The sequence below is a fragment of the Syngnathus acus genome, chromosome 3 (genome assembly GCF_901709675.1).
Source record: "Syngnathus acus chromosome 3, fSynAcu1.2, whole genome shotgun sequence".
Classification (NCBI taxonomy): Eukaryota; Metazoa; Chordata; class Actinopteri; order Syngnathiformes; family Syngnathidae; genus Syngnathus; species Syngnathus acus.
The window spans coordinates 9,862,084-9,888,192 of record NC_051089.1 but is presented as its reverse complement, the minus strand read 5'-3'; the positions used below and the strand labels follow the sequence as shown (position 1 = coordinate 9,888,192).

The 26,109-nt window shown below is 42.9% G+C and overlaps 2 protein-coding genes across 8 annotated transcripts; one reads left to right on the top strand and one right to left on the bottom strand.

Annotated features, from left to right (window-relative positions):
- Positions 1-176: 176 nt before the first annotated feature.
- ap1g1 (adaptor related protein complex 1 subunit gamma 1) lies at positions 177-16,886 on the bottom strand. 3 transcript variants are annotated; one of them, XM_037247362.1, is made up of 24 exons: positions 16,737-16,886; positions 13,506-13,709; positions 13,293-13,417; positions 12,975-13,116; positions 12,730-12,826; positions 11,566-11,642; positions 10,180-10,188; positions 9,196-9,291; positions 8,672-8,752; positions 8,150-8,248; positions 8,023-8,078; positions 7,718-7,831; positions 7,475-7,615; positions 7,215-7,269; positions 6,980-7,102; positions 6,797-6,886; positions 6,396-6,520; positions 6,180-6,284; positions 5,920-6,061; positions 5,697-5,823; positions 5,017-5,121; positions 4,769-4,929; positions 4,510-4,608; positions 177-4,076 (listed from the first exon to the last, which is right to left on the bottom strand). In XM_037247362.1, exons 2-24 carry the CDS (start codon positions 13,704-13,706, stop codon positions 3,975-3,977), a joined length of 2,472 nt encoding a protein of 823 aa, XP_037103257.1. In that variant the 5' UTR covers positions 13,707-13,709; positions 16,737-16,886; the 3' UTR covers positions 177-3,974. The 3 variants fall into 3 exon arrangements, with proteins under 3 accessions (XP_037103257.1, XP_037103258.1, XP_037103259.1); XM_037247363.1 differs by having other exon boundaries at positions 177-4,070; XM_037247364.1 differs by lacking the exon at positions 10,180-10,188.
- LOC119120469 (zinc finger protein 821) lies at positions 16,879-25,967 on the top strand. 5 transcript variants are annotated; one of them, XM_037247372.1, is made up of 6 exons: positions 16,879-17,016; positions 21,700-21,831; positions 21,952-22,055; positions 23,194-23,292; positions 23,494-23,663; positions 23,848-25,967. In XM_037247372.1, exons 1-6 carry the CDS (start codon positions 17,013-17,015, stop codon positions 24,761-24,763), a joined length of 1,425 nt encoding a protein of 474 aa, XP_037103267.1. In that variant the 5' UTR covers positions 16,879-17,012; the 3' UTR covers positions 24,764-25,967. The 5 variants fall into 5 exon arrangements, with proteins under 5 accessions (XP_037103267.1, XP_037103266.1, XP_037103264.1 ...); XM_037247371.1 differs by lacking the exon at positions 16,879-17,016 and adding an exon at positions 18,109-18,492 and having other exon boundaries at positions 21,955-22,055; XM_037247369.1 differs by lacking the exon at positions 16,879-17,016 and adding an exon at positions 18,121-18,492.
- Positions 25,968-26,109: the final 142 nt, after the last annotated feature.

The window sequence follows — 26,109 nt, the reverse complement described above, 5'->3', positions numbered from 1 at the left end:
TTACATTCTCTCCCGATCCAGTCTTTCCCCCAAATACATAGTCTTCGTATTTCAATGATGTCCGTGGTGCATCGATGCTCCATGTCGCAAAAAAAAGCAAGCTAGATTTTCAGTATTAACTTTTTATTTGCTTTATCATTTTCTGCAACCCAAATGACAAGAACACACATCATCAATTAAAAATATCCCATTTAATAGTTTACAACTTGTCATCTTCAATCATATCATATACTTTCAGTCTGACAGTCACACTCACCTTCGAGCCGCGGACTGTAGGGTTCAGTTCAACGCGTCCAATTTGGTGGGTTTGGACGGGGTTAAAATAACTAAACAAAAATAGAGGTGCTCATTCCGCTGCAACAAATCAATTTTGTTTTACAGTCATGACGAGCCTAGGGGTGCACTTCATTTCTTTAATCCTTAATGTGACCGCTATCTGAACAAAATCCTATTGTACACACGAGTAACCTATGACTGGGTGGGATAGATTCACAAATGTTCCTTGCATTAGCTACCCCAAAAACAAAAATGAGTAGGTCAAATAGAAATGACTTTTTTTTACATGCAGCTTGCAAACTCAGAATGTGCAACCAAATAAAATCAGGTAAACCAAGCACGCACACGGATTGCACAAATAATTTTTCTTCCTTCAAGTGTGTCCAAAGCACTTGTGTTAGATTCATTTACCAAAGTGATGAGCATCACTAAAAACAACGGGCATAGAAGACGCACTACTCGAAAAACAACACAAGCAAACAAAAACACAAAACAAACGTGAGCAAGCTGGACTGAACTTTTCCTTCCCACCCGCATTCTAGTGTTGCGCAGCTCCCCCTTGTGGCGAATGGGATGTAAAGCAGTTTTCAGTCGAGATTAATGGGAAGGCCGTTTGAGTATTTATTCCATATCCTTGATATCCATTTTGACGTACTGCCACTACTACTCACTAGTTACTGGATCGATTAGGATACACAAAATGAATGACTATCTCGCAGAAAAGTTTTAATAGTAATTTTTCCCACTCCTGAATGATATCGCTGGACAACTTTGGTATATTAGTACTCGTGAGGAAAAACTGTACCCTGTATGACGTCTGCATGCTACTAGTACTGCCAGTGAAGCACTAGATTGTAATAAGTACATTTTGATCATGTCACTAGTTACACTCATGATAAAACAATTACAGAATGCATCTTTGTCCAGTGTTTTTCGGTTGCTCACAAGAAATACAATTTCATGTCATTGTTGCAACTAGTGTGTGACATGCCTACAAGTAGTGTAGCACAAAACATTCATTCTACAAGTGTTCTGAAATGTCCAACTATAAGAACAGAGCTTACTAGGCTGGATATTGAATAAATGCTCAAACAGCTTTCCTTTAAAATTGTTTGAGAGGATACATGTACTGGAACAATTGGGGATGGGGGGGAGGCAGTTGTATTATTGTCTTGAATTGGGGTGAATTTCGGGCCACCACAGTAAAGGTGTCGGGAAAGTCCTGCATTAAAAAAAATGTAAGAAAGACATTTAAAAAGCGGCACACACAAGGCGGACAGAAAAGGTGAGACGAAGCAAGCTGGGGGTGCATTGCGAAAGCTTACTTGTGCAATGTTTCCGTTTCTCAGTAGTACGTTCGATCATTGAAAGCAAACCCTGACGACTAGCCTCAGTAGTTATCTTTGTAAAAAGACGACACATCCACACCCATGTAGGAATCCTCGTCAATCGATTGCAGTTTAAGAATCTTTTGTACATATATGCATACAATTTGATGTCCTAGCTAATCGTTTTGAAGTCTTCATGTGGGTTTTTATTTAAGTGGATCAGCCTTTGTTTGTTTTACAATTATATACAATGTACAGGTAGCAGATCATATTATACCTTTTACAATGGATGAGTGGTGATACAGGGAAGCCTGATGTAGTCTACGGTTGACTAATTTAGACAATATACATAGTGAAGAACTGGTTTAGAAAATGGTATCTAAAAAAAGGATGAAAGATAGTACAAGAGACAAAAATTTTGTAAAAGCCCTCAATATGTACAGAAAACAAGCTAATATAGCATTTGTCAACAACAGAAAAAAAGTGAAATTATTTTCCTCCATATACACATATCGTAGCTGAAAAATATTTCCAAAGCTAATAGTCTCTCCGATTTTGGTCACAGGAGTTAGATAGTGAAGCATAGTGATTGAATATCAAAGCATTGTGGGCCCGCTAAGGTTGTTTGTCGCTAACTTGTTACGGCGCACGTGTACAAACGGCCGTCAGCTTTCATGCAGCTGTGCGCCCCTCGCTTGCGACCGGGGACGAAAAGCAGGCCAACCACTCCGAGTCAGTAGAAAGAGAAGATTGTGAGGTATCAACGGTAGCCTCCCGTGACAGAGAAGACCAGAGCCGCCAAATCAATCGCACGACTAAAAAAAGTCCTCACTCGATTAATTAGGTAAATCCATATCTGAAAACTGGGACAGGACATTAAATGAGATTTTATGACAACGTTTGATGGCATCATTTGGAAAAAAAAAAGTGACATCTATTAGCTGCCTTATTTTTTTACGATTTGCTTCGTTTGGGGCCTATCAGGCAAAAAATGAAGCGCAGCAACATTTTCACTCTCAGGACAATTGGGATTAGATTGTGAGCATTTGCGTGATTGTGGAGGTCCGGTAAAGCTCTCCAGAGTGAAAACCAAATGCGCTTTGAATAAGGTGAAAGATGATTCTAGCAGTTCAAATCCATCACAATCACTTCCCTCACTAGCAAAACTTTTCTCGTCAAGTCAGAAAGGCACGTCACTTTGATATCAGGCATAAATAATCAAGTCGATTTACTGAAAGAAATCAAACATATTTTCACAGAAATAGTGCCGATGTGATGGCCGTATCATCGATGGAGGAGAAATAAGGAGATGGGGGAGAACAGCATTCAGTGCATGTAACTACATTCAGAACAGGCTTCATTTACAGAAGTTTGTGCGAGGTGAGAAGCTCAACTGGGTAAAACAAACGCATCTCACTAACCAGCTTACTGCATTAGAGCCACACAGGGGGAAAAAAAATTATAATTAGAAATTGTGATTTACGCATCACGATTATAACCATCTCAAAATGTGAATATATTTTTCCACACTGCCCGGATAGTCTACCTTGCAAGAATATCGTCGCTCTCGGGAGAAACTCCAATAATGGCATGTACCAATTGCATTGTTTTATTTTTCTCAGATTTTTAAACAATTTATTAAGTGTTGAAAATAGGTTCAGCACAAATCTATTGAATAGCTTGCACACTAACTATCTAAGCCCTCCTTCCAACTCTGTGGGAGCTTGTGCGCATTATGTCGAATTGGGATTCAAAGTCCGGATGTGTTTTGATATCCCAAACTTGACACATGATTTGAGTAAGCCTGTTTTGGGTTGTGTTGATGCACAATGGGAGTTAAAATGCCAACTTGAATGATGCAACAAGCAAAATGGCCCTTTTGTTTGTATTTCCTTAACAGTAGTAATTTTAGATGTGCGAGGACTCCACCGGACAGTGATGAAACGCAACGGCATTTTCAACTGAGAAAGGTCACAAAAGTGAATTATCTGAAGATTGCATTATTAGGGCTTTATAGGCTCAGCGCAATCATAAATATTCATTTTATCAAGTGAGTTAATGTTATATTTAGTACAATGTTCATGTGAGGGGGGGGGGGGGGGGGGAACAAAGTGGCATGGCTAACAAGAGATGATGACACCAGTAAAGAAAGAAAACAGATAGCTCACGGACAGATCATCCCGCTTATCGAACGGCTCTTCATCTCAACTGGTTTTTCCTTTGTTAAAGACGCTCTGCTGTGCGTTTAGTGATGTCACTGAGGGGGAGTCCGTTGGAAGAAAGCGGGAGGAGGAAGGTCAAGGTGAAAAAAAATTAAAAAAAATCATAGTCCCCGTCAGAGGGGGTTTTAGGAGCAAAAGAAGCAACTCATCACTGCCACGACTGAGGGGGGAAGTTATTGACTTCAGCCAGGTCTTGCACCGGAGAGCCTTTGTGGTTGTACGTCAGCTTGATCCTCATTCTCAGCTGTTGCTAGAATTGGAAGAGTAGTTAAATACAGTGGATATAAAAAGTCTACACACCCTTGCGCAAACACCAGGATTCAAGTAAGTACCCGCTGCTGAGTATAGACAACACTCTCGTGTTTTCTTCATAACCTGGGCTAGACCAGGAGAGGGTGGCAAAACAAAAGCCTTATCTTAAAAAGAAAAACCTTCAAGTCCCACTACTAAATTGTCTTAATGGTTGGCTATGATTACAAAAAAGTTGTTTGGCGCACACAACATTCCTCGGTAAAGCATGGTTTTGTTTTCCCCTCCAACTCAAAATTAGAACAGGCATGTCCAGCTCCGGTCCACGAGAGCCATTAATGGTGGAAAAGATGATTTGTCTTGGCATTTTTTTAAAAAACACTGGGTGTGTAGACAATTTAAAAACACCATGACTCAGACTAGCGCATACTAACTTTCTGTGGGTTGAGGACTCTGATGATTTGTGTGACGGTTCCCTGGTTGAGCGCTTGGACGACATTACTGCTGGGGGACAGAAGCTGCAGCTGGAATGTCTGACAAAAAAAAACCCAACACGTGTAAGAAAGACCCTGCACTGATCCCGCCAGTCAAAATGAGCCCACCAAACAAGAACCAAGAAAAAAGAATGGAGAACAAGCGTGTTCCTGTACAAACAATTAACGATGTTGGCAGATTTGGTGCCCGCCCCTTTACCTTTGGTACTGCAGCCTGAAAAACAAAGTCTGTCATGTCTGCCTCTGTGGAGTTGGAAGCGTGGATGGTGATGATGGCGACGTTGGGGTTGGGGTTTGCTCTCTCAAAGGTGAATTCTATTTTCAGGCCGTTCTTGTTGTAGGCCGTCATAGGAGGAATACCTGCGGGAAGATTTGAGAGCGGGCAGGTGTTTGGAAATGAGCCACTCGAATGCGCTGTGGAGGGTAAAGGGAGAATGGGAGTCTCACCTGCAGCTGCAATGTCATTAAAGAGGGGCTGGGAGGAAAGGCCATCCAGGAGAAAAGGAGGTTGGGAGGTAGGAACAGAGGGAGCCGGAGCAGGGGCTGGAGCGCCTTGGGAAGGGAAGGTCACACCACAGTTTGATGCGCCATTACCAATTAAAAAATGGATTCTCAAAGACAAAACCTCACTCCGCGACATTGCTGACATTGCAGCCTTTTAACAACTACAACCACAACTTTAGATGGCCAGTGTTTTTATTCCTGTCGCAAGACAGGACTAGTTCACGGTTTTTAATCAGAAAAAAGAGCCTTCTTTTCCCCAGACTGTATGAAAACGGTGAGGTGATTAATAAGGTGGAAGTAATTTCCCTAGAAATTGGCTCAGCTGGGAAATAAACTAGCAAACCTGTTTCAGATCGATATCGTGAAAAATAATTTGCACGAACAATATTTCACAGAATATTTTTCTTAAGGTTAATTAAAACCCTACATGCATAACAATTTGGAACGGTGTACGTAGCCTCTACGAATTAACGGAGTCAGTATAATGTTGACGATGGAGATGAACAAAAAGTAGATCACGTACAGGATTCTATCCTACAGTATACTGAAATTAATCCAATTTTGAGTAACATGTTTTTCTAGTTTGAAATAAAACCACATATGGTAGATTTGGAGTACCCTACCACTTAGCGAGATGTCACCCAGCAGGTCCAGCAGCTCTCCTCCCGACGACGTAGGTTTGGGTGGCACTGCGGTATGGATGACTGGCACCACATCATTACCACCCAGCAGGTCTAATAAATCATTTGCCTGCGAGGAATAAGTGCCAAGTGCGTCATCCTCTTCAGTATTTACATGTGCTTCACTCCAAAATGATGTATTCCATCTGCGGGTGGGTTCGCTCACCTGGTTGGCTGGCTGACTGACAAGGGGTGGATGTTTTGAGTCGCCAACAGAGGGTTCCGTCTCTCCGTTGGTCTGCACAATCTCGGTGGGGCCATTAGTAGCTGTTTTCTCCATAATGGGCATTCGCTCGAGGAGAGCTGGCCTGAGGGGGATAACAAGCAGTGGAGGATGAACCAAACAGCAACACTACAGAAAGGAGCAATCTTACTGAATGGTCCATTTTATTTGTATTAGGTCTTTTGGTTTAGCTGCCACTTCACCTCATGTGGTCGTATTTCTTGAAAAGTGCGTTGTACTCCACTGCTCTCTGTTGCAGCTCGACGTCAATGCTACTGCCGTATATCGAAACCACCTTCTTGATCCGGCTACAAGAAAATTCAATGTTGGCAGGAAATTGAAGGGGTGCATGTTTTTCCAAATGAGTTCACTACTACATAGCAGCCTCATTATACGTAGTGGGAAATCCAATGACTCACTTGACACCGCTGAAGCGAGTAGACAGCTTCATGATGGCGGTAAGAGAATAACCTCGAGTCACAGGCGTGGACAGATTGGATACTAGAAGCCCTTCCAGCACATCCAGAACTTCATCTTCAGTCACCTTGTTTAGAAACATGCACATTTAAAGCATAGACAAACGTTTTGCACATAGGGCTGTGACGAGTCATCAAATACAGCAAGCAATTCCCGGCTTCCCCCACCCTTCGGAAACTGCTAATGTATTTTTAATGACTCAGCTTCTCTCACAGCTTCTTTGTAGCAATAATTTACAAAAGAGAGATGCCTTTGAGTATTATACTCGTATCCGTCTACAGATGTTGCTGCACCGTTGGTGTTCAGATATATATATTTAAAGGTTTGATTTTTCCACATGTACCTGAATGGGCTCCTCTTCTTCACACTGACCAGAAACCAATAGGTCCCCATACTCTCCTATGCACCAGGATGCCACTTGGACAAGAGGTTGCTACACAGACAGAAACAAGAGTCCATCTCTTCTTCTCTATAAAACCAGTGCAGAAGAATTGCGGTACATCTGACGCCGGCTCCCAGTTCTGACCTGTGAGATGTCATCCAGAAGAGCTTTGTAGAGTCTCTGTACTGTATATGCGTGCATCTCAACACTGTTTGTGATGAGCTGAATAAGGTTGGGCACGGAGTCGTCGCGGACATAACTGCCTGCCTGCAAAAAAACGAGCAGATATGTTGATGAAAACACGAGTAGTTCTTCGGTAGAAATAACTCATTTTGAATGGACAGTTTCATCACTGGGTGCGGTGTATGCTGAAACGTACTGTGGTCAGAACTCTCATTATAGTGTCTATGTGCCATCTTTTTGAAGGGGCATACCTGTAACACAAAGGCCTCATTTATATTTCAGGAAATGTCACGTTTGTGACACCCAATACAACAAGGTGATAAAGTGACGTATGCAGTCAGATAATACAAAGAATCAACATTCATTCAGACGATGGATCACTCTTGTAATCATCACACAGCATATCTGTCGTCATTGAACAGTAAGCGATGTGGACAACGTGCGTCAATGTCGTACTTTTCTGCTGCTAGAAAGACTCCCGATGCACAGTCTGCTTTAAATTCTGGATCGCACGAGTCCAGGAAGTAGAGCAGCTCTTTCATCATGCCTCTAATGTTGTTGCCGTTCACCAGGGCAAAGCTCAGTTCCATTGCACGTCTGCAGTAGCAGTAGCGAGGAGCAGATCAAGGACAGAAACAAAACAGTTACGTAAAAAGGTGAATGGGTGAATGTCCTCGGTGTCAAACTACTGAAAATCACCTCTTGATGGACACGTCAAGGTCTTTTAAACAATCCACAATGGTACTCCGATGCCTCTGCACTGCATTGTGGTCAGTCTGTACCGTCTTTAGTAGGGATGTCAATGCCACATATCTGCAGGGGTGAATTTTAAAATACATTGCTTAATGTTTTAAATTCCACTCTCCCCTCTTCAGTTTTGGCCTAATGTAAGTGTCAGGTGAATACTTTGAAAACTTGTAAATATCCAACTTAATTAGCATTTTTAGAGTACCGCTTGTTTGCAATCAAGAGGACAGGAAAACACAAGTAAAAATAGGAATTACCTTATATTTTTGTCATTATTAAGGAGGAATCGACCTAATATATTAATTGCCAAAACCTGTAACACAAAGCGTTATACGTCAGAATGGCATAATAATTAAAAGATGGGGATAAATTGAATTTGCTCACCCTCAGTCCACTTTCGGACTTGATGTCCATGATGGTCAGCACGGTCTCGTACAAGATTGCATTGCCCACGTTTTTACTTGTCTCAGTGTTTGTTGCAACCTAAACCCAAGTACAATCAAATACATAGTTGTTAAACTCAACCTCATTTGGTGAGGGTCCAAGTAGTCAGGTATTCATTTTTGGTGACTCTAACATCATTGATATTTTGGTGTACGGACTGATGAACACAAGCGTCTAACACAACGAGCTAATGAATGCTGTCAGATAGTATAAAGTATCAGCAGTCTTTCAGACGATGGATCACTCTATTTATCATCATACAGCATTTCTTCCTGTGTGATCAGTCCCCTTCTTGTGCTATTAAGAATTTTATTTGATCCTAATTATAGAACACAATAACTGTGCACAGCTGCTAAGTGCTAGTTTAAATGTGTGTCTGCTGCTCGAAAGACTGTGCAGGAAATGTCACAGCTGAGTTTATGAGAAGAAACAAACTGTCTTCTAAAGCAATGACCAACTAACCTGTGCAAGAATGTCATTCATTGCTTCACTGGAGTCGTCGTCGCTCCTGCCTAGAATTCGCAGTAGTCTCAATATCCTCACCTAAGAAAAGGTCAGTCAACGGACATGAAATGCAATTAACTTTGTTATGACTTGCTGCACACCAAACAACGCTGCCAAACTCGATTGGACTTTCGCACGGCAAGCGAACAGTATCACATTTACCATAATCAAAAATGTCATGTTGCATCATTTTGGCAAAAGACACATTTCCAGGTATAAGTGAGAGTGGGCCAGCCGCCGCAACTACCAAGCCAAAGTACGCATTGTCTATAGCTATAATTTCATGTGCCAATGGATGAAAAAGCGAAGCGTTGAGTCTCTGCCCCAAATGCATACTAGCTTTTGCAACAACACTTTTATTTCTAGGTATGGAGTGACAAATTGAAATATTGTGTTTTACGATAATACTTGACCATATTTATAATCAGGGCTGCACATAAGTAGTGTGCTTGATGTCCAAACGGATGTTTGAGGAGATTTACCTGCAGAAAAGGATCGCTTATGCCCGACACATCATGCTCAGGCGAGTATCCAGACATTATTAGGTTCTTCAGAATTCGCACCAGTTGTGGAACCAGCTGTAAAAGAGACCAAGATCAAAAGAGAAAAGAGGTGGTCACACAATATTATGTTGAAACATTCCAATACTCTGCATCAATCCTTAGGAAAAATAACATTTTAAATGGGGTCATTATTATCATTAGCAACTATCGAGAACAAAACGGAGGGGTTAGCAAGTTAAAAAGTAAAAACATAGCAAATCAAAATGAAAATCTCTTGATATGTCATAAAGTCTTTTGTGGAGAAATATTTGGTTAGAAGAATGCATTTATGTAACAGGATGACTACACTGAGAATTTTGTGACAATAAACATTATTTTAGAATTAGATTTTGTTACAAACTCACAAGAAAATCAAGCGCTCTACTTTTGAAAACTAATTCAACGGTTTGTGCAGTGGTTTCTGGTCAAAACCAAGCTGAGCGGATACACACACTTTACAGAAATTGTGCGGATGGCGATAAATCTCTTGCCATAGCTTAACATTAGCATTGTGTCTTTAAATTTCAGACTACACACACAAGGCGGGTTATCTTTGTAAATCCCGGTACATGGAAACAACCCTTGTGACAAAGATTGCGAGTACTGGTTCCGAGTGATAACACCTGTGGCGATCACGTGAGAATCGACCCATTCAACAGTGACCAAATGAGTTGCGTATTTAGCAAATCAGATTAAAAAAAATGTAGTTGACAAATGAACCACCGCATCGGATACTATCGATAACACTGACATTGCAATGACCACCGTACAAGATAATCCAAATTAAAGCAATTTTGAGGAAGGGGGAAAAAAAAAAAAAAAGCACCATGAATTACAGGACAGATTGGTTACATCTCAGGTGACTGTGAAGAGTGAAGACTAATTACAGCATGCACCAGCTATGAAATCAGAATGCACTCTTACCTTCTCATTCTAACACAATGCAGGAATTGTAACAAGGACAAATGACAGAAAAAATATGAGGTAGATGTTAGGGAGTGGAAAATCATTCACTTTCAGAGAGCTCAAAATAAGTAGATCATGAACATGAGGGGTGGCGCTTCAGGCATATTTTCTGCTGCATCAAGAGACGACAGCAGCAAGTGAAATAGAGTACAAGCAAAAAAAAGCAAAAGAAAGATAAAACACCGACGCACAATTCGGTCAAAATCCCAGGTGTTAGCATTGTCTTCCAGAATTCCACTTGGCCAATGGCCACTTTTATTTGCTAGAGAAGTGGCTATAGGCACACGGGATTAATCTCTCTCTTGGCTTTAATGGCTCGCCCGGTGAATCATTGCTTCGTGTCATTTTAGTGCTGGGAGCTGTTAATCCAGTGTGCAGACGTCCCGTTTTTTTCTGCCGTCATACACATTTTTATTCTGCACGTTACCTAAAAATAGCTGGATGTGCATGTTTTGACGGCGCTGAGCTTTGCCATTAACTTTCCCTTACGAGTGCTCACTTAATCTTAAACTGAGAGATGAAAATGTGAACACAAGGGAGGTATCGAGTGTGACACTTTTAAGTATGACATGATCTTACTCGGCTAAATCCATTAGAAAAGTGCAGAGTACAAATGCAGGCATTAAATGCTGCTATTAGCAGAGGTAGTCATAAATGTAATGTCTGCGGAAAGTGGAACAAAACAGGGGCATTATCGCAGGCGGTTCTTTTAGGGCTGCAGCTATCATAAATTTATAAATTGGGGTATTCAACTCATAATATAATCACATTGGTTAATCTGAAACAAAATATTTAGCATTTTTAAATAAAATAAAATGCATGCGAGATAGAGATATTTGTCCACTTCCAGTCACCATTCTTTAATTCTATTGTCCTATCTGTGACTTTGAGTGTGTATGTCTTTCAAGGTAGGGCCTTAACAGGTGAGTTAACCAAGCTTGGCACCACCTTACAATACATTTGACCTAACAATGGTATATTAAATTTGCTAACACAGATGGTTTTCATGAGTAGGCAATCATAGAAGTGCTGTTGTAATTTATCACCAAAATTCTTCCCAACTTTGGACATGCTCAGGCTTTGACAAAGTTTTTACTCCTGGCTTGCCGCCACGGCATCAACTTATTTCTACACCGAGTGGTATGAGACTGCAGTAACACTAAATCTTCTCTACCTTTAGCTTCTGTCCATTTTTTTTGTTGCAGCTCAAGCATCTCTTACATCACATGCAGCCTTTCCATTAAAGCAGCTCAGTTTGGTGCACTTTTAACGAGGGAAAAACATCAACTAATCATATTAGCTCAGGTAAATATCATGAGCTAATAAGACAGCGTTTGTTTGTACCTTTCTGAAGTGAGACAGCATGTCAGGACTTCTTTCACACATCTCAGTTAGGAGGACAACAGATGTATGGAGAACACCTGGGGGATAAACAAACGAGAAATTATTACAGTGAGGGAGTTGTGGGGGGGTACACTGTTGTTTTATGCAGCTGGAAAGAAGGGTACCTAAACTTTAGCTGGCTAGTTGGAGATGATCTTGCAGGTTTAGCAAAGCCAGCAGCCGCCACACTTGGTCAGCTATTATAATAAATTGCGCGACTGACGCTGCAGTAACTAATCGAGGCAGTGGTTCATATTCTACACAGGCGCTTTAGAATGACACGCTAAATGTTTCAACCGATTATTGTCAAACAGCAATGCAAATTATGCAGTTGGGGTGTCATATGGTAACTCTGCGAATAAGCGACAAGAAGAACGTTATGACGTGCACATTGATGTTGCACAAATTCTCTGTCTGCTTGAAAGTGTGCGGCCAAACAACCAAAGTGTCTCTGAACTTCCAGAATCAGCTTTCAAACATGTACTTACGCTTTAGACCACACTTCCCCCCCCCCATTCACTTTGCATAAGAAATGAGCAGTGACGCACGTGTTTAAACTGAACCATTTTGAGGAAATAAATGATGAAAAAAATAATTCACTGATCTGAGACAGATTAATTAATGCAGGTCAAAAGTGTATGGACAAAACGTTGATTACTATGACAATTTATTTCAACCAAAACACCAATTTGCCGACTTTATGACCCTTGCGGGTACCTGTAGTTTTACCATGCTATGAGTTATAGTGAGATGAAAAACATAAAATGATAATTATTTGTTTGAGTCATTATTTCAGCATTTTGTCTGATGAATTCACAAAATATGCTGGTGTTAAACACTCTTATTAAAAATATTTTCAGACAGCACAGCACTGGTACTTGAAGAGGAAACTACTTTAACAGTTTATTCAACCTAAAGCTGTAAGGCATTCGAGACAAAGTCTGAATGCTCAATATTGGTCATCCGAATTTCTCAACCGAATCAGTATCTTTTTTATTTTTTTTGGTGCTCTTTAATTCTACTTTGCCCTGTAACTGACACATCGAGAGAATTAGGGAACAGTACGAGTGTCGCAGTGGTGAAGGGCAGGCACTAAACACATCCTGACAAACCGTTTGCACTAACCATGGTTCTTCTCGCTCAGCAGGTTTTTTGTGGCTGGAAGGAACATTTCCATGAGTTCAGGAACCTTTCTGATGACGTGAACCGCACACAGCGCCGCCTGGCAGCAAAACAAACATTGTAGACACAAAACAAAGGAGGGGAACAGATAACGGAAAGCGAAAAGGAGGGGTCATTGCAAGTTTTGTGCGTGAGACTACATTCATTTGAATTCTAGGAAGCACTTTGTTCATTGACATGCGGCTCACCTTTTTCCGCAAGTAAGAGTTGGATGTTTTGAGCAGCTTCTCCACCTCTCCCGCTAGGTCACGGCACATTTCTGAGGAGCCCATGCAGCCCAAAGTGCACAAGGCCAGCCCTTGGACGTACTGTGTGCTGTGATTCAAGTCACTGAGGATCAACAGAGGACAATTACATTGTTTAATATATGCATCTTGGTTGTGTTTAAACAAAGAGACAGGTCAGAAAGATTAGGGGCACTCATAGACAACACGTTTCCTTGAAGAAAAACGGATTTCCCAGCCGAATAACTAATGGGCACATTGACGCTCGGGCTGCCAGCTTACTTTTTAATGCAATTTGTCATTAATAGATGCACGTCCTGCCTCTCGTCCAACAACAGCATAGCTCCCAGATAACCTATTCGCTTATCGGTAAACTTCTGTGATGCGATCAGCTTCAGGCACTCAAGCTGGAAATGAAACACAAGGAGAGTTTTGATTGTGATATTACCGAGAGACTATCAGTATTATATTCTGCAAATGATGTTGGTAACTTACCTGCCCAAAGTGCGCCGGGTAGCCCAGCATGTGCATATAAAGGAGCTTGGCCACATTTCTGCAACGATATGTGTTGTCCTCCTCTCTGAAAGATGAGCGGATAGCGGCACACTCTTTCTGGATCATTTCACGCTCCTCTGCCTGGGTCCGCGCTGTCCGGATCGTCCGGATCAGCTCCCGCAATCTGATCGGAGCTGGCATTCTCTGCAACAGAGGCGGCAAACAAGCATGACAAACTAAAACGCCAGGTCCAAAATAGAACGTCCAACAACATCCGCTGATGGTATGACTAATAACTGATTTAAGAGCTTCCAATTGATAGAAGCCATTTTGGGGATGTTTCATTCGACATTGCGAGGAGAATTATGAGGCAAAATCCCAAACCTTGGTAAACGTCTGACAACAAACAGGCTTCATGCCCAGGGCAAAGGTTGATGGATTTATATGTGGAACACACCTTGTGTTTAAATTCTCCCATGATTCTTAACGTTAACACCCAATCAAATACAAAACCAAACAAAAAAAATACAGGGTGAACTATGGACCGAGAAACTATTATTACACTTGATAATGACCACCAATTAGTACACTTGGGAGACTGCCAAACACAATTAAGCTTCTGTAGCAAATGTAAGCAAATCCAATGTTTTCAAAATGGATTTGTGCACCACAGGGTGTGCCAGAAAATTCTCACAAGATTTCCCACACTCATTGTGTGGTTAAATACTTTGTCCCTGGCTGCAATTCGTTTAGTGTTCCTACAATGACAACATTTAAAATTGACCACAGATGGCAGGTATAATGAGTTGCTTAAGTCATCACCTAATAAAGTTCACCACAACAGCGCATCTGTACAGATGGCCAACAAATGGATGTTAGCTAGTTTAATATAGCCAACCATCAATAGTTGGAAAAGTATTGAAGCGGTCAAGGGGTGAAAGAGCCGTCTGTGAACTTCTTTTTAACAACTGTCACAAGGATTTTAAAACCATTGCTGTAAAAAAAATAAAACAACTATATATCGCAACATGACACAAATTGTCAGTTCATAAACAAGCTAAGAATAGGCTGCGACAAAATGTCAAATCCAGCGTCGAGGGGAATAACTCTTGCTACAAAACAAACTGCCGTGTGATCCAACACCGTCCATGGAACCTGCAGTCTTTTCAAAAGGGGTCTGGAGTCGCTTGCTGTGTTGAACACTAAATCCAGCCCCTATCAAGAGCAGCCTGTTTTAATTAAACATTCCTCCTGGATGCAGAACAAGGCGGCTTTCTTACATCTTACATTCTTTTGATACCCAATACTCTTAGTCGTTGGAATGAATGTCACTGTGGTGAGAGTCAGGATGAGTGAGGCAGCATTTTGTGTGTTCTCAAAGGCGGTTCCAATTCTGACCATTTACAAAAATACATAAGTGATTTGAATGACTTTAATGTTAAACAATACTCAAACCTATACGATGAGTGGTGTAATAAGAAGCAGTTTATCATCAAGAAAAATCCTAAATGGGGTGAGGCGCCAAATATGCCGTTCATATGGGAATAGTTAAATGTAGTGTGAAATGTTCCTAACACTTTTGTCCCCCTCGTGAGATTTGTTGCGCGAGATTTTCTTTCAGGGCGCTGACACCGACAAACAAGCTTGCCAAAGCATCCGTTTACCACTGGGAGAAGTCAACCTGCAGTACTACAAGCATCAACAACAGATTAAACAGCCTTTGAAAATCACATTCTTGAAAGCTGTGGTGAATTATTCATTATTGTGAGTACACACAGAGGGCAAAAAAGATGTAAAACTTGTTTCAAAAAATAATTTAGCATAGTTTAGTTCTCATTCTTTCTCAAATGTAGACAGTGCAAACATCTATGTATCTAAATGTCTGCACCAATACTATTCATAAAACTGCACCGATATTACACATCGATACCATTTCACAAGCATGACGTGTACCTTGTAGAAATACTTTCAGGTAAACATGGATGACAATACTTTTTCGCTGAGTGCAAATTGTGCTCTTTAAAATGGATGGTTAACTCCACGCAGGCGGCTGCCGAGTTTTGCGACCTCTCCCGCTCTACAGTGAAACCTGCCACGCTTCAGTCAGAAACACAAAAAGGGTACGTTTGCAGTTCAGAAGTAACGTGGTAATCTTATGCATAAGCTTTTTAGAGGTTTTGCACTCAGTACAAGTGGAGGGAGGTTAGTAAAGTGACGCTATATTCAAATCTTATTTACAGTATTCAAATTGCAAATTCTCCCTTTAGCTGACTGTAAAAAAATATTGACGATAAAAGGAACGTACATGGAAATTGCTGTGCCTCGTCTCTTACCAGTGGAGAAGTTATTTTTACATTTTTTTGACAATGTTTAGTTCTGATGAGTGCGGCAACTGAGAATACGACTGAATGAAAGGTGGAATATTATGCTCATCTTGTGTGGTTAAATAATGTCTCCAAATATTAACAACCTCTCTTAGTGTGTTGCAAATATTAAATATACCTTCATAAGTCAAATATTTTACTTGCACTTGGGCCTACTAAACTACTGTATGTAACTGTTGATCATTAGTGTGTTACTTAAACATGTTAATTATTTTGTCCAAAAAGTTAGAGACCCACAGCAAGGCTTTACATTTCCCTGCTCGCTAATGTTGCAACGTTGCTTCCAGTGACACCTACACATTTCGGCTAGCAACATGCTAACAGCAATAGCATTTAAAGTTAACACCCTGGGAATAAGTTGCCTTCCCCTTGACTGACATTAGATAATTACACGATGTTTGGGTCCCAAAACAATTCTGATGTAAAGAGGATGTGTGATCGTGTTTGGAAATTACACCTGAACCTGTCCACAGGATATGATGCGGCCTTTTTCAAGGCGTTGTTAGCCTGCTACCTGCTCACTCGTTTCTACCCCCGTTTTCTTTCAATGAATATCACCGGCGTGTACACCCAAATGGGGTGATGATTGCATGAGCCGGGTAAGATAGAATTGAATCTACGGTGCTGTCACGGCGATTGTAGCTAGTAGTCGCGCAGTATGAATGGTTGTGTGTAGCCTACCTAACTTAGCTTCTGACAGACACAAGCCCGGTGCACTGAGGAGCACTTCCTATGCAGCGCGACACTGAGTTGTCAACGTCAATACCAACAAAACGAACAACTATTTCTATTATATAGTACTGTTTCCGCACGCCTAGTGACAGGGGTTCACTCGCAATGCACTTACCAGCCGTGGTGATGCCAGAAAGTAAGTGGAATCGTCTCTATAAGCAATGGAGGGAGGAACACACTCGACATGCAAAATGGTGGCTACTCCAGCCTCAGCACATCTACTGCAGGCGGAGGGTTACACTGACATGTCCCAAAAGGTTTTGGAGCAAGAAAGGTTTGCTCAAGTTTAGCAGCGTACAGTAGCGTTAGCTTTCATCGGAGGACTTGTTTAAATCCTGGCATTGTTCTATTCCAAGACGCACGCCTGATCCGCTGATGATCGCCGGAGAACATGGGTAAAGCACTTGTTCCGCCAGTACTATAGGTCCGCATTGGTTTAGAACGTGCGCGGTGTTGTCTAACGCCTGTTCTAATGCATCGTTATTATAAAGAGCTAGCGTGTTAGCCAGCTCGCTAACATCATTTTGTTGCTTTTACAAGCAAATCGAACTGAAAAAGTCATTATCCTAAGCCGTCTGCTCTGTGCTGGATGTATGAGGCGCCTCTTATTCCAACACGAATGGCACTTTTTAATGATATCATTTTTGTTGATGTGGATTACTTTCTGTTTAAGCTCCCCCTCCTGTCTCACCAGCGGAAGAATATCACTTTTCTATCCCCCATGTTGTGATGCGGTCGTTTTACTCGTGGCATTCAGTGATGACGACTAGTGTAATGTTATGGCACTGGGTGTGTGGAGGCGAAGAGCGCCACCTCGCGGCACATTTTGTATCTGTTCCATCCCAACAATCCATGAAAATCCGTCCAAAATCTAGCGATTATTGATTAATAGTTGTGTATGGCAAATCGGTTGAGTACTTATTCTATGTCCTCGATATCCCTGCACTTGATATCGGAGCACTAGTACACTCTTTGTCGTTAAGGGCGTATAAATCATTTGAGGGCCCATAAAACACAAGAACTTCCACCACAAAGATTTTATGTTCATTATCCACTAAATCAGATTTGGTGAAAGTAACAATCCTTAGAATGCAAATTTCACCAAAGTGGTGCCTTTGGGCACATGGTAGTGGCCTATTCTAAAAGTAGCTCACCAGTAATGGAATATTGTGATTTCCACAAAATGCTGCAGAAGCAACCACTTGAAAATGTAAACACTTAATAGTCATCGTCATACTTCTCTTTAAATTCCAACTGTTTCCTAAAAATGCACCTGTTGCTTGATATGAGAGTCGATTACATACATTTTCACAGTTTTCAATAATGAAACGAATTTTGTTGCATCCAAAATGAACGCGTTTCCTGAAAGGGGATCTTCTGCAAATTTGTACTTGCTCGTTGCTAGCACGACTAGCTTAAGGGCTAACACTTCCGCGTTGGCTGTGCGTATCCCGCAATGCACCGCGGCAGGCTGTACGTAACAGATCAGCTGAGCTCGAGCGTTGCCGCACTGAGCACGCGCCCGTCAGCGGCGTGCACGCGCCCGTCAGCGGCTCTTCACCAGAGCTGCTCCAGGGCTGCTCCGTCGATCCCGTTGAAAAATGGAACCCGTTCATTGGAAATACCTTTTTGGTTTTATCTCCACCGCAGGAACGTGACGCATGAAGTCGTTTTTTTATTCATATTCTATATATTTTTTGCCTCTTTGAATCGACGATTCTAGTGGAGGCACACATTTTCCACCTGGACCGGTGTGGGGAGGGGGCGTCCTGGGGGTTCGGAGGGGATTCCTCATCCTTTTTTTCTTCATTCCCTGGGGTTGGACCATAATATGTCCAGGCGAAAACAGACCAACCCCTTCAAAGTTGACTGTAGGTATCTCAGCTATTGATGTGCAAGTGCACCTAGGTCTGTTGTGTGATTACTACAGTACGCTTACTTTGGCAGTTTGTGTGACTGTCAACAGAATTGAAAACGCCGACACCGCACATGCCCGGACTGGTGTGCTTTCTAAAGGAAGAATGAAATACAGTTAACGTCGCCTTTTGATTTCACGACTGAGGTGCGAGCTTCATGCAGCTCTGATGCATGCCCAAGCTTTCTATAGTCACCCATTGAAATACACGGAGCCACGTGAAACTGTACTGTATGTTACTACATGTGTTTACAAAGGATTTTATAAATTGCCCTGTCCAGGATCTCCCCCGCCGTTCATCATCACATGGGGTAAATCCCATCCCTCAACTCCCATGGATGTGTTCGGTTCGAGAGACTGCCGATGTTCTGCCAAAACATCCTACCCGTGCAAAACGTCTTGCCGGAGGCTGATTTGACAGCATTTATTTCCACTATTTTGCAACACACACAGCTGCTGCTTTGAGAGCTACACAATAATGGGCTCGAAATGACTCTTAAAAAAAAAAAACAATTAGGCTTTGCTAAGAGACTTGTATATATTTTTGTTAAATTGATTTCATGACACAAAAGAACAAGCTGACATCCTAGATTCAGGACAGGAGCGCAAATATAATCAGTAGTTGTTAGTTTGAAATGTCGAGTCAGTCTTTGTGCATTGATTAACCCCTAATGAGTTGAGTGTGATAACAGAATAGTAAAATAGTCATGTTTCCGCCGAGTGATCCAGCTTTGAATAGTAAATCCTGGACCTCAGCATGTGTAGCCAAAATAGCTGGTGTGACATCATGACTGGTCTTGTCTATACAAGTAATTCAACAAAGAAAGACTTTCTGATAGAGTTTGAAATATGTTCCAAAGTTCACTACGTTTATGGATGTTTGAAGTCAGTTTTGCTTTTTGCCTGGAGGATTTGTGTCCGTCTGTTTGCAGCATTCAAGTTTTTTTTGTGTATTTATTTTTTCTTAGGTTAAAGTTGCTGCATCAATGAACGTTGTAGCACAAAGTTGCTGTCTGTGAATTATTAGGTGAGACATTTTGATGAAAAAGATGGCCGCAGCTAACTGCTTTACCCGCACAGACGTATGAAGACGTTTTGTAAGCTGTCCCGCAGAGCGTTGCGGTCTGGTACCGGCAGCAGACGGATGGGCAAGTGGAAAGTCTTCTTTGCAATTAGTCAACTTCAAGCATTAACATTGATGCACGGCAGCAAAGTCCACGGGCCCGCTATTCAGTTCAGAACCCTAATGCGGCATTTCCTGCAGGTTCAGACAATGTTTTGTGTCAGCATTATGATGGTGCCTGAAAGAAGAATGAGAAGAGAGGGGGGGGGGGGTATTCATTGATTGGCACACAAAGTTGAGTTTTGGCATTCTATGCTCTATGTTTTGCTCAATCCCATCTCCCCCCTGCTCCTCCTCTTCATCGTCTCATGTCTGTTGGCTGATGAGTTTGTCTCTTTGTCTGGATTCAGTCAGACACTGCGTCACCTCCTGCATACAGACGCACAGACACTCACAGATAACATCGCAGTGGCAAAGACTGATGGAGGGAGGGAGGGAGGGAGGGAGGAGAGACAGATGTACAGACACAGACTCACAGCGGGGGGAGGGAGCATCTCCCACACATCAATCACAAGGCTGTGTGAAACTCGCTCGTCGTGCCGGTCGGTCCATAGTTCAGTACTCGGACGCACTCCAGCAGTGCAAACAAACGGGGTTGTATGGGAAAAGTGCCCAAACTGGATTCGCATGTCAGTTTTGTTTGGTCAGTGCCCAAGTAGTAGAATAACAAACCTCCTCGTGACATACAGATGACAATTTTGAATCTAGCTTCTCACTATCATTTAAAAGGTTAGGAATTGTAGGAAAAATCTAAATTGGACCGATACCAGTCACAGATACTGAGTGCCTATACCTCGAGTACTTTTGATATGTCAAATTTAATTACACAACAAAAAATCAACAGTCATTTTTTACTGAAGCAGATGATGATTCACCAATGTGTCAAACTGCTGCTGTTGGTGGTGATCGGTTATTGCTTTTCTTTTTTAAACTCGCTGATCGGCTCCAAAATCTTGATCGCGTGAAGCCTAATCAACAAATATTATTCGTGATTCCTTTTCAAGGTCTGAATGCCACAGTGGTATCTCCCGGGAAGGGATGTTGTGTGCAGTTTTGCAGGGGTCAAGAGTGCTAACATAAGTGAAGGAGCTAAAAGGAAGTCTCACGTGGCCAAAGCTTGGTCCTGCCACTCTGAGCTGGCGGTGTAGCTATGGAAGTAGTAGGAGCTGCACACGAGGGCGGCCGGGCTGTTGGCTGTGTGGGTGGAAGTGAGAGAGAAGAGAAGGAGGATGGCGAGCTCCAGGAAAAAAAAGAAAAAAAGAGTGCAACCTACTTCCCCCTGTGGGACTGCGGCATGTATCAAACTGCATGTGCGTGTGAAACGGCGGTGGGGGGTTGGGATGCAAATGAAGTGTGCGCGTATGTCAGCGCGCTCGGCTGGCATCGCATTCATTATGTCCCAGCGCAGGACGGCTGATGGGAAAGCGGCCTGGTCTGCCTTGTTTTGCTCCTCCTATGCATTCCAAAGCTCTGTTTGATGATGATTAACTAGGTGGTTACAGAGATTTTTGGGAGGTGTCTAGTTTTTGTTCGCAAGCATTGATAATCAAACAAGTGTTCTCAGAGGAGAGACTCGCACGAGCTCCTGTTTTTCAGGGGACCGCTGGAGCATGCACAAGTGTTGAAAAATTAATGACTTCTTATGGTAAATAAGGCACTAAAGGCTGATTCTCCGTTGCTATGGAGATGAAGAGCCTTGTGTCATTGTTTTGTTGCCTAATACATTTTTGCTTTGTTAAGCTCCAGCTAAATCTAGTCGCATGGCCATCCCTGTCATTAATTTGTTACTAAACTGCAATATGGATTATTATAGTGCATGTAAAAAGTCTACACACCCCTGTTCAATTGCCTCCCACTATAAACCATTTTATGACTATTTATCAGTTTATATTAAGCGGAGTCTTAAACTCATTTTTATCACGAGTCACTTCATTGTTGTTGGTTTTTGTCTGTGCTCTGTTTTTATCTTGACAAGAAAACCATATCTAGCACTCTATGTAGGGCACACCTGAGAATCATATCCCACTATTTCCCCTCCAGGGCCATTCCACACTTCCGGCATCACGGGATTTCAGCACACTATCAACATGGACGGCAGGGACGAGTTCACCGAAGACAATGAGTGCTGCGGCAGCAACTCGCAGGAAGTGATCGGACACGAGAGCGCCACAGGTTAGGACGGCGGAGGGACGCGGCAACATTGATTGCACTGAGAGGGTGTTAGTGAGAGTAAGCCCTGCCCTGTGCTCTGTTGTCCCGTCTGTATTGATAGGGCTGTGTTTGCCTCCATAGAAGACAGCGAAAGCGACCCAGACTCCTCGTCCAACGCCTCGACCGACGACCACATGACTGGCAAGAGGGCGCCGTGCCGCCTGCAAGGAGCAGGAGTCAAAGAGGTGAGGGATGAGGGATGTAACACAATCACTTAATGGGGGGGGTGGCACTTCCCCCTTCATCTCCACGAGGGGGCGCATACATCAAATTTCAGTGAGCACAATGACATAATTCTCAGCTGAGACCTTTTTATTTTTCTGATGCGCATTATGTGTCAACTGGGTGCAGTGGACCAACTGCTGGCGAGGAAGGCCTTCAGTCAGATTTTTTTTTTTTGCTTTAAGTATCGGTGGTTAATATCTGCATCCTTCATGACTGCCCGATAGATCACTCTCCCATCTTTAATGAAAACAATTGTCAGATTTCGTAATGCAGACGCCTACCAGTCCGTCTACATCATCATGAACATTTTCTACTCTGTCCAACTATTCAATGTTTCTTTCTTTTTGCACAACTCTCTGCTTTTCTATCAAGAAGGTGAAGGACACAATTCACAACAGATTTCCACAGACACCCTTGTATGCTTTTCTGTGATTCTCCCAGTAATCTTCAGCCTGGCAGTCACTTGTCTCGCTATTCCATCCTGTATAAGCCTCGCAACGGACACGATTTTTAGGTGTCATCTTGGTCTCATGATGTGAAAAATGTGGACAGCATGACTTACCAACGCAATGAAAGTCGGGGGGGGCAATTGTGCTGTTAATTTAGTTTGACAGCAGATGGCAATATTGGCCAAAATGACGGCACACTCAAATGCAGGAAAATGGATCTCATCTGTTTAATTTCTTATCATTTCAACACAATATTAATCAAAAGATAGTTTTCAGACTAGTGGGGGTACATACAAAATATTCTAACAAAAGCGCCAGCGTTCAGTTCCCCTTAAAAGACAAGTGAAAGGCCGAAGCAGCTCCTATTGCTTAGCAAATGTTCTCTATTTCAGCATCAGGGTGAGTCATGTCTAAGATGCCCCACTGCACCGTGTCTCAATGATTGAGTCACAGCGGCTCACTTGCACATTTAACATGTCATTAAACTGCCTCGGCAGAAAGGCTTCAGGAAGTGGGCGAAACGGACAGTGGGCCACCCCACAATTTGACCTATTTTTGCTAGGGTCTTAACATGTTTGCAGAATGAACTGTTAGGAATGTGCATTGTGTATGTACAATATATATTTGAAAGGCGCCTGCTTTTCGGCAGGAGAATGAGGAAGGCTCCGACCACAACGGCAACTTTGTATGTCCTCTGTGCACGCTGGACTTTAGCAGCCCAGAGAAGCTCATCTCCCATGTCTACCAGGTGAGCTAAGCTCAGGCTTGTCACTCAAAGATGAAGCTACGTACGTGAAGCTCCACCATGAAATGTAAACACCAATAGAACTGATATTTGCATCATTTGAATGGACAGACTGATGTTTACGTTACATATAATTTACATGACAAGTATTTAATGTTTTTTGTGTTTTTAAAGTGATCATATTTATGTGAATCTTTTGCTAAGCAGCACACAAGCCTGATGAGCAGCAGCAAGAGCTACGTGTGTCCCGTCTGTGGGAGAGCACTGAGTTCACCTGGCTCGCTCGGACGGCATCTTCTCATTCACTCGGAAGACCGTCTCTCCAACTGCGCCGTGTGTGGCGCGCACTTCACAGACACCGACAACTTCAACAGGTGTTACTTGCAAATTAATTGTTTTAATTTTGGGAACTGTATTCGGTGTAGGAGTGTGAACTTGAACTCAGAGGTTGATTTGGTGTCAGGAGAAGAAAAGTCAAAGTGTGATTTTAAATTGTGTGTGTGTGTCCGGGCGGTGTCTTCTTTAATCTTGGCTTTCTCTGCTGGTATTTTATTTCAGGGAGAAGCTCAAGGATGTTCTGGACATGACCAGGCTGGATGCCTCCGGCGGAAGTGATACTTGTCCCCTTACCCACTCGCTTTCCAGTACTCCCATGTCCAGTCCGGGACCTGGCTCTCATTCCTGTCATGGACCTGGACCCAGCCCCAGTTCCTGTCAAGGTCCCCAGTCATGTCAAGTCCATGAACCCAGCAGCAGCCTCTGTCAAGGCCATCGAACGTGTCACATGTCCGGCCCATGTCAAGGCCCCTCAAGCCAAGGGCCCTCGTTTCCCTCCTTGCCCGACAGTCTGCTGTCCGAAGGACCGTCGCTGGCGTCCATCCCAGATGCCCTCACCTCCTCCTCCTCAGGTCTTCCTCCCATTCCGGACATCCTGAGTCCGATGCCTGTGTATCCGGCCGGCGTGCTCCTGGTGTGCAACAGTTGCGTGGCCTACCAGCAGCTAGTGGAGTCCCAGTCCCCCATGCGCAAATGGGCCCTGCGCCGCAAGAACGAGCCTCTGGAGTCCCGCCTGCACCGGCTGGAGCGTGAGCGCACGGCCAAAAAGAACAAGCGCGCTTGCGAGACAGACGAGGAACGCGAGCTGCGGCGTCTGCGCGACCGCGAGGCCAAGCGCATGCAGAGGATGCAGGAGTCGGAGGATCAGCGGGCACGGCGCCTGCAGCGGGACCGTGACGCCATGCGCCTTAAGAGGGCCAACGAGACGCCCGAGAAGCGGCAGGCCCGGCTCATCCGCGAGCGCGAGGCCAAGAGGATCAAGCGGCGGCTGGAGAAGATCGACCCCACGCTCAGGACGCAGATCGAGCACGACCCAGCCGCCATGGCCGCGCTCACGGCCGACATGAACCTCTTTCAGTTCCCCTGCCCCGTGCCCGTCCCTTCCATGGGCAATGGACTCTTCATGAAGCTGCCCTAAGAGGACCGCGGCTCTGACAAACATTCTAAATAAGGGGTGTCCAAACCTTTTATCCAAGTGCCGCATACAGAAAAGTGGCCACGTTGACATTCTTCACCGTCAAAGTCCCTTTAAAGTGAAACGTGAATGTCTGAATTTAAGAGGACTGCTGTTAGCAATTCTTCCAAAGTTTAATGATTCAATAAAATCTCCAAGTTTTTAAAATTGGCATTTAAAATTGTTATAAATCAAGCCAATGTACACATTCCTATAAATAAGTGTTTCTAAAAAAAAAAGGAACAAAGAATTTAACTAAAATTTATATTCATAAAACTAGCTAAAATCACAACAAATATGTCGTTTGTATCCTTCTGTTAATTTCATACATGGCCTTCCAACTAAACTTAAAAAAGAAAATCTAACAAAATAAAAACCACTAATAATGAAAAATCCAAAACAATTAGCGATACAAACGATTTACTTCAATTTACCACTCATGCAGAATATAATAAGACAGGGCCCACTCAACTAAAATGGCACAAACCAGTCTAAAGTTATAACTCGACAGTTCAGTACAACACAGTTCTCAGTCTTTGCATGTTAAATATATTTGGAAACAAGTGTCTGAATTCAGTCTACAGGATATTTCGAAAGTCAGTAGTATAATGTTGGCAACCAACGGATGGACGGTGGGCCCCAGGTGGCCCTAGGCTGCGGTTTGGACACCCCTGCTCTATTTTATTTCAATTGATGCGAATTTTCCATGTGGTATGGACGACTACCTTCAAGCATGTTGTAAAGAGATTGAACCTGTTTGTTGTACTTCTCAAAAATAGACAGATTGTTTTGCACATGGACCCCTCAGCGGTGGGAGCGGGGATCGGGGGACCCCTCTGCCCTCCTCACTGGTCCACTTTCCAGTCCAGTTCCGCTTCCTGGAGACATTCTACCTCACCCCTTCCCCCCTTGACTGAATGACGATTCTTTTTCTACTGCCTCCACTTAACGGGACCAAAACGCATCCTTGAGCAACCTTGCTTCTCTTCATGACACTCCACCAGGGCAGCAAAGGGGTGGAAATTTTTCAATAAATTTTTCTGGGAATTTAAAAATTGGGAATTTTGGAGATGTACCAAATTGGAAACTTTCCATGGGAATTAACGGGATTTTATCAGAATAAACTGGGAATGGAGGGCATACATGCAGCGATGCCTTGAGGTAGTTGTATGCACGTATGTATGCACAATTTGGTTTTCAGTTTTCATGGAGTTTTATTAGGGGGGTTGGAACTCATCTTCCATTATCCGCACAAAAACCCAGCCATCATTTTTGTGCTCAGGCCACATCCATGTCTAAATAAAAAATAT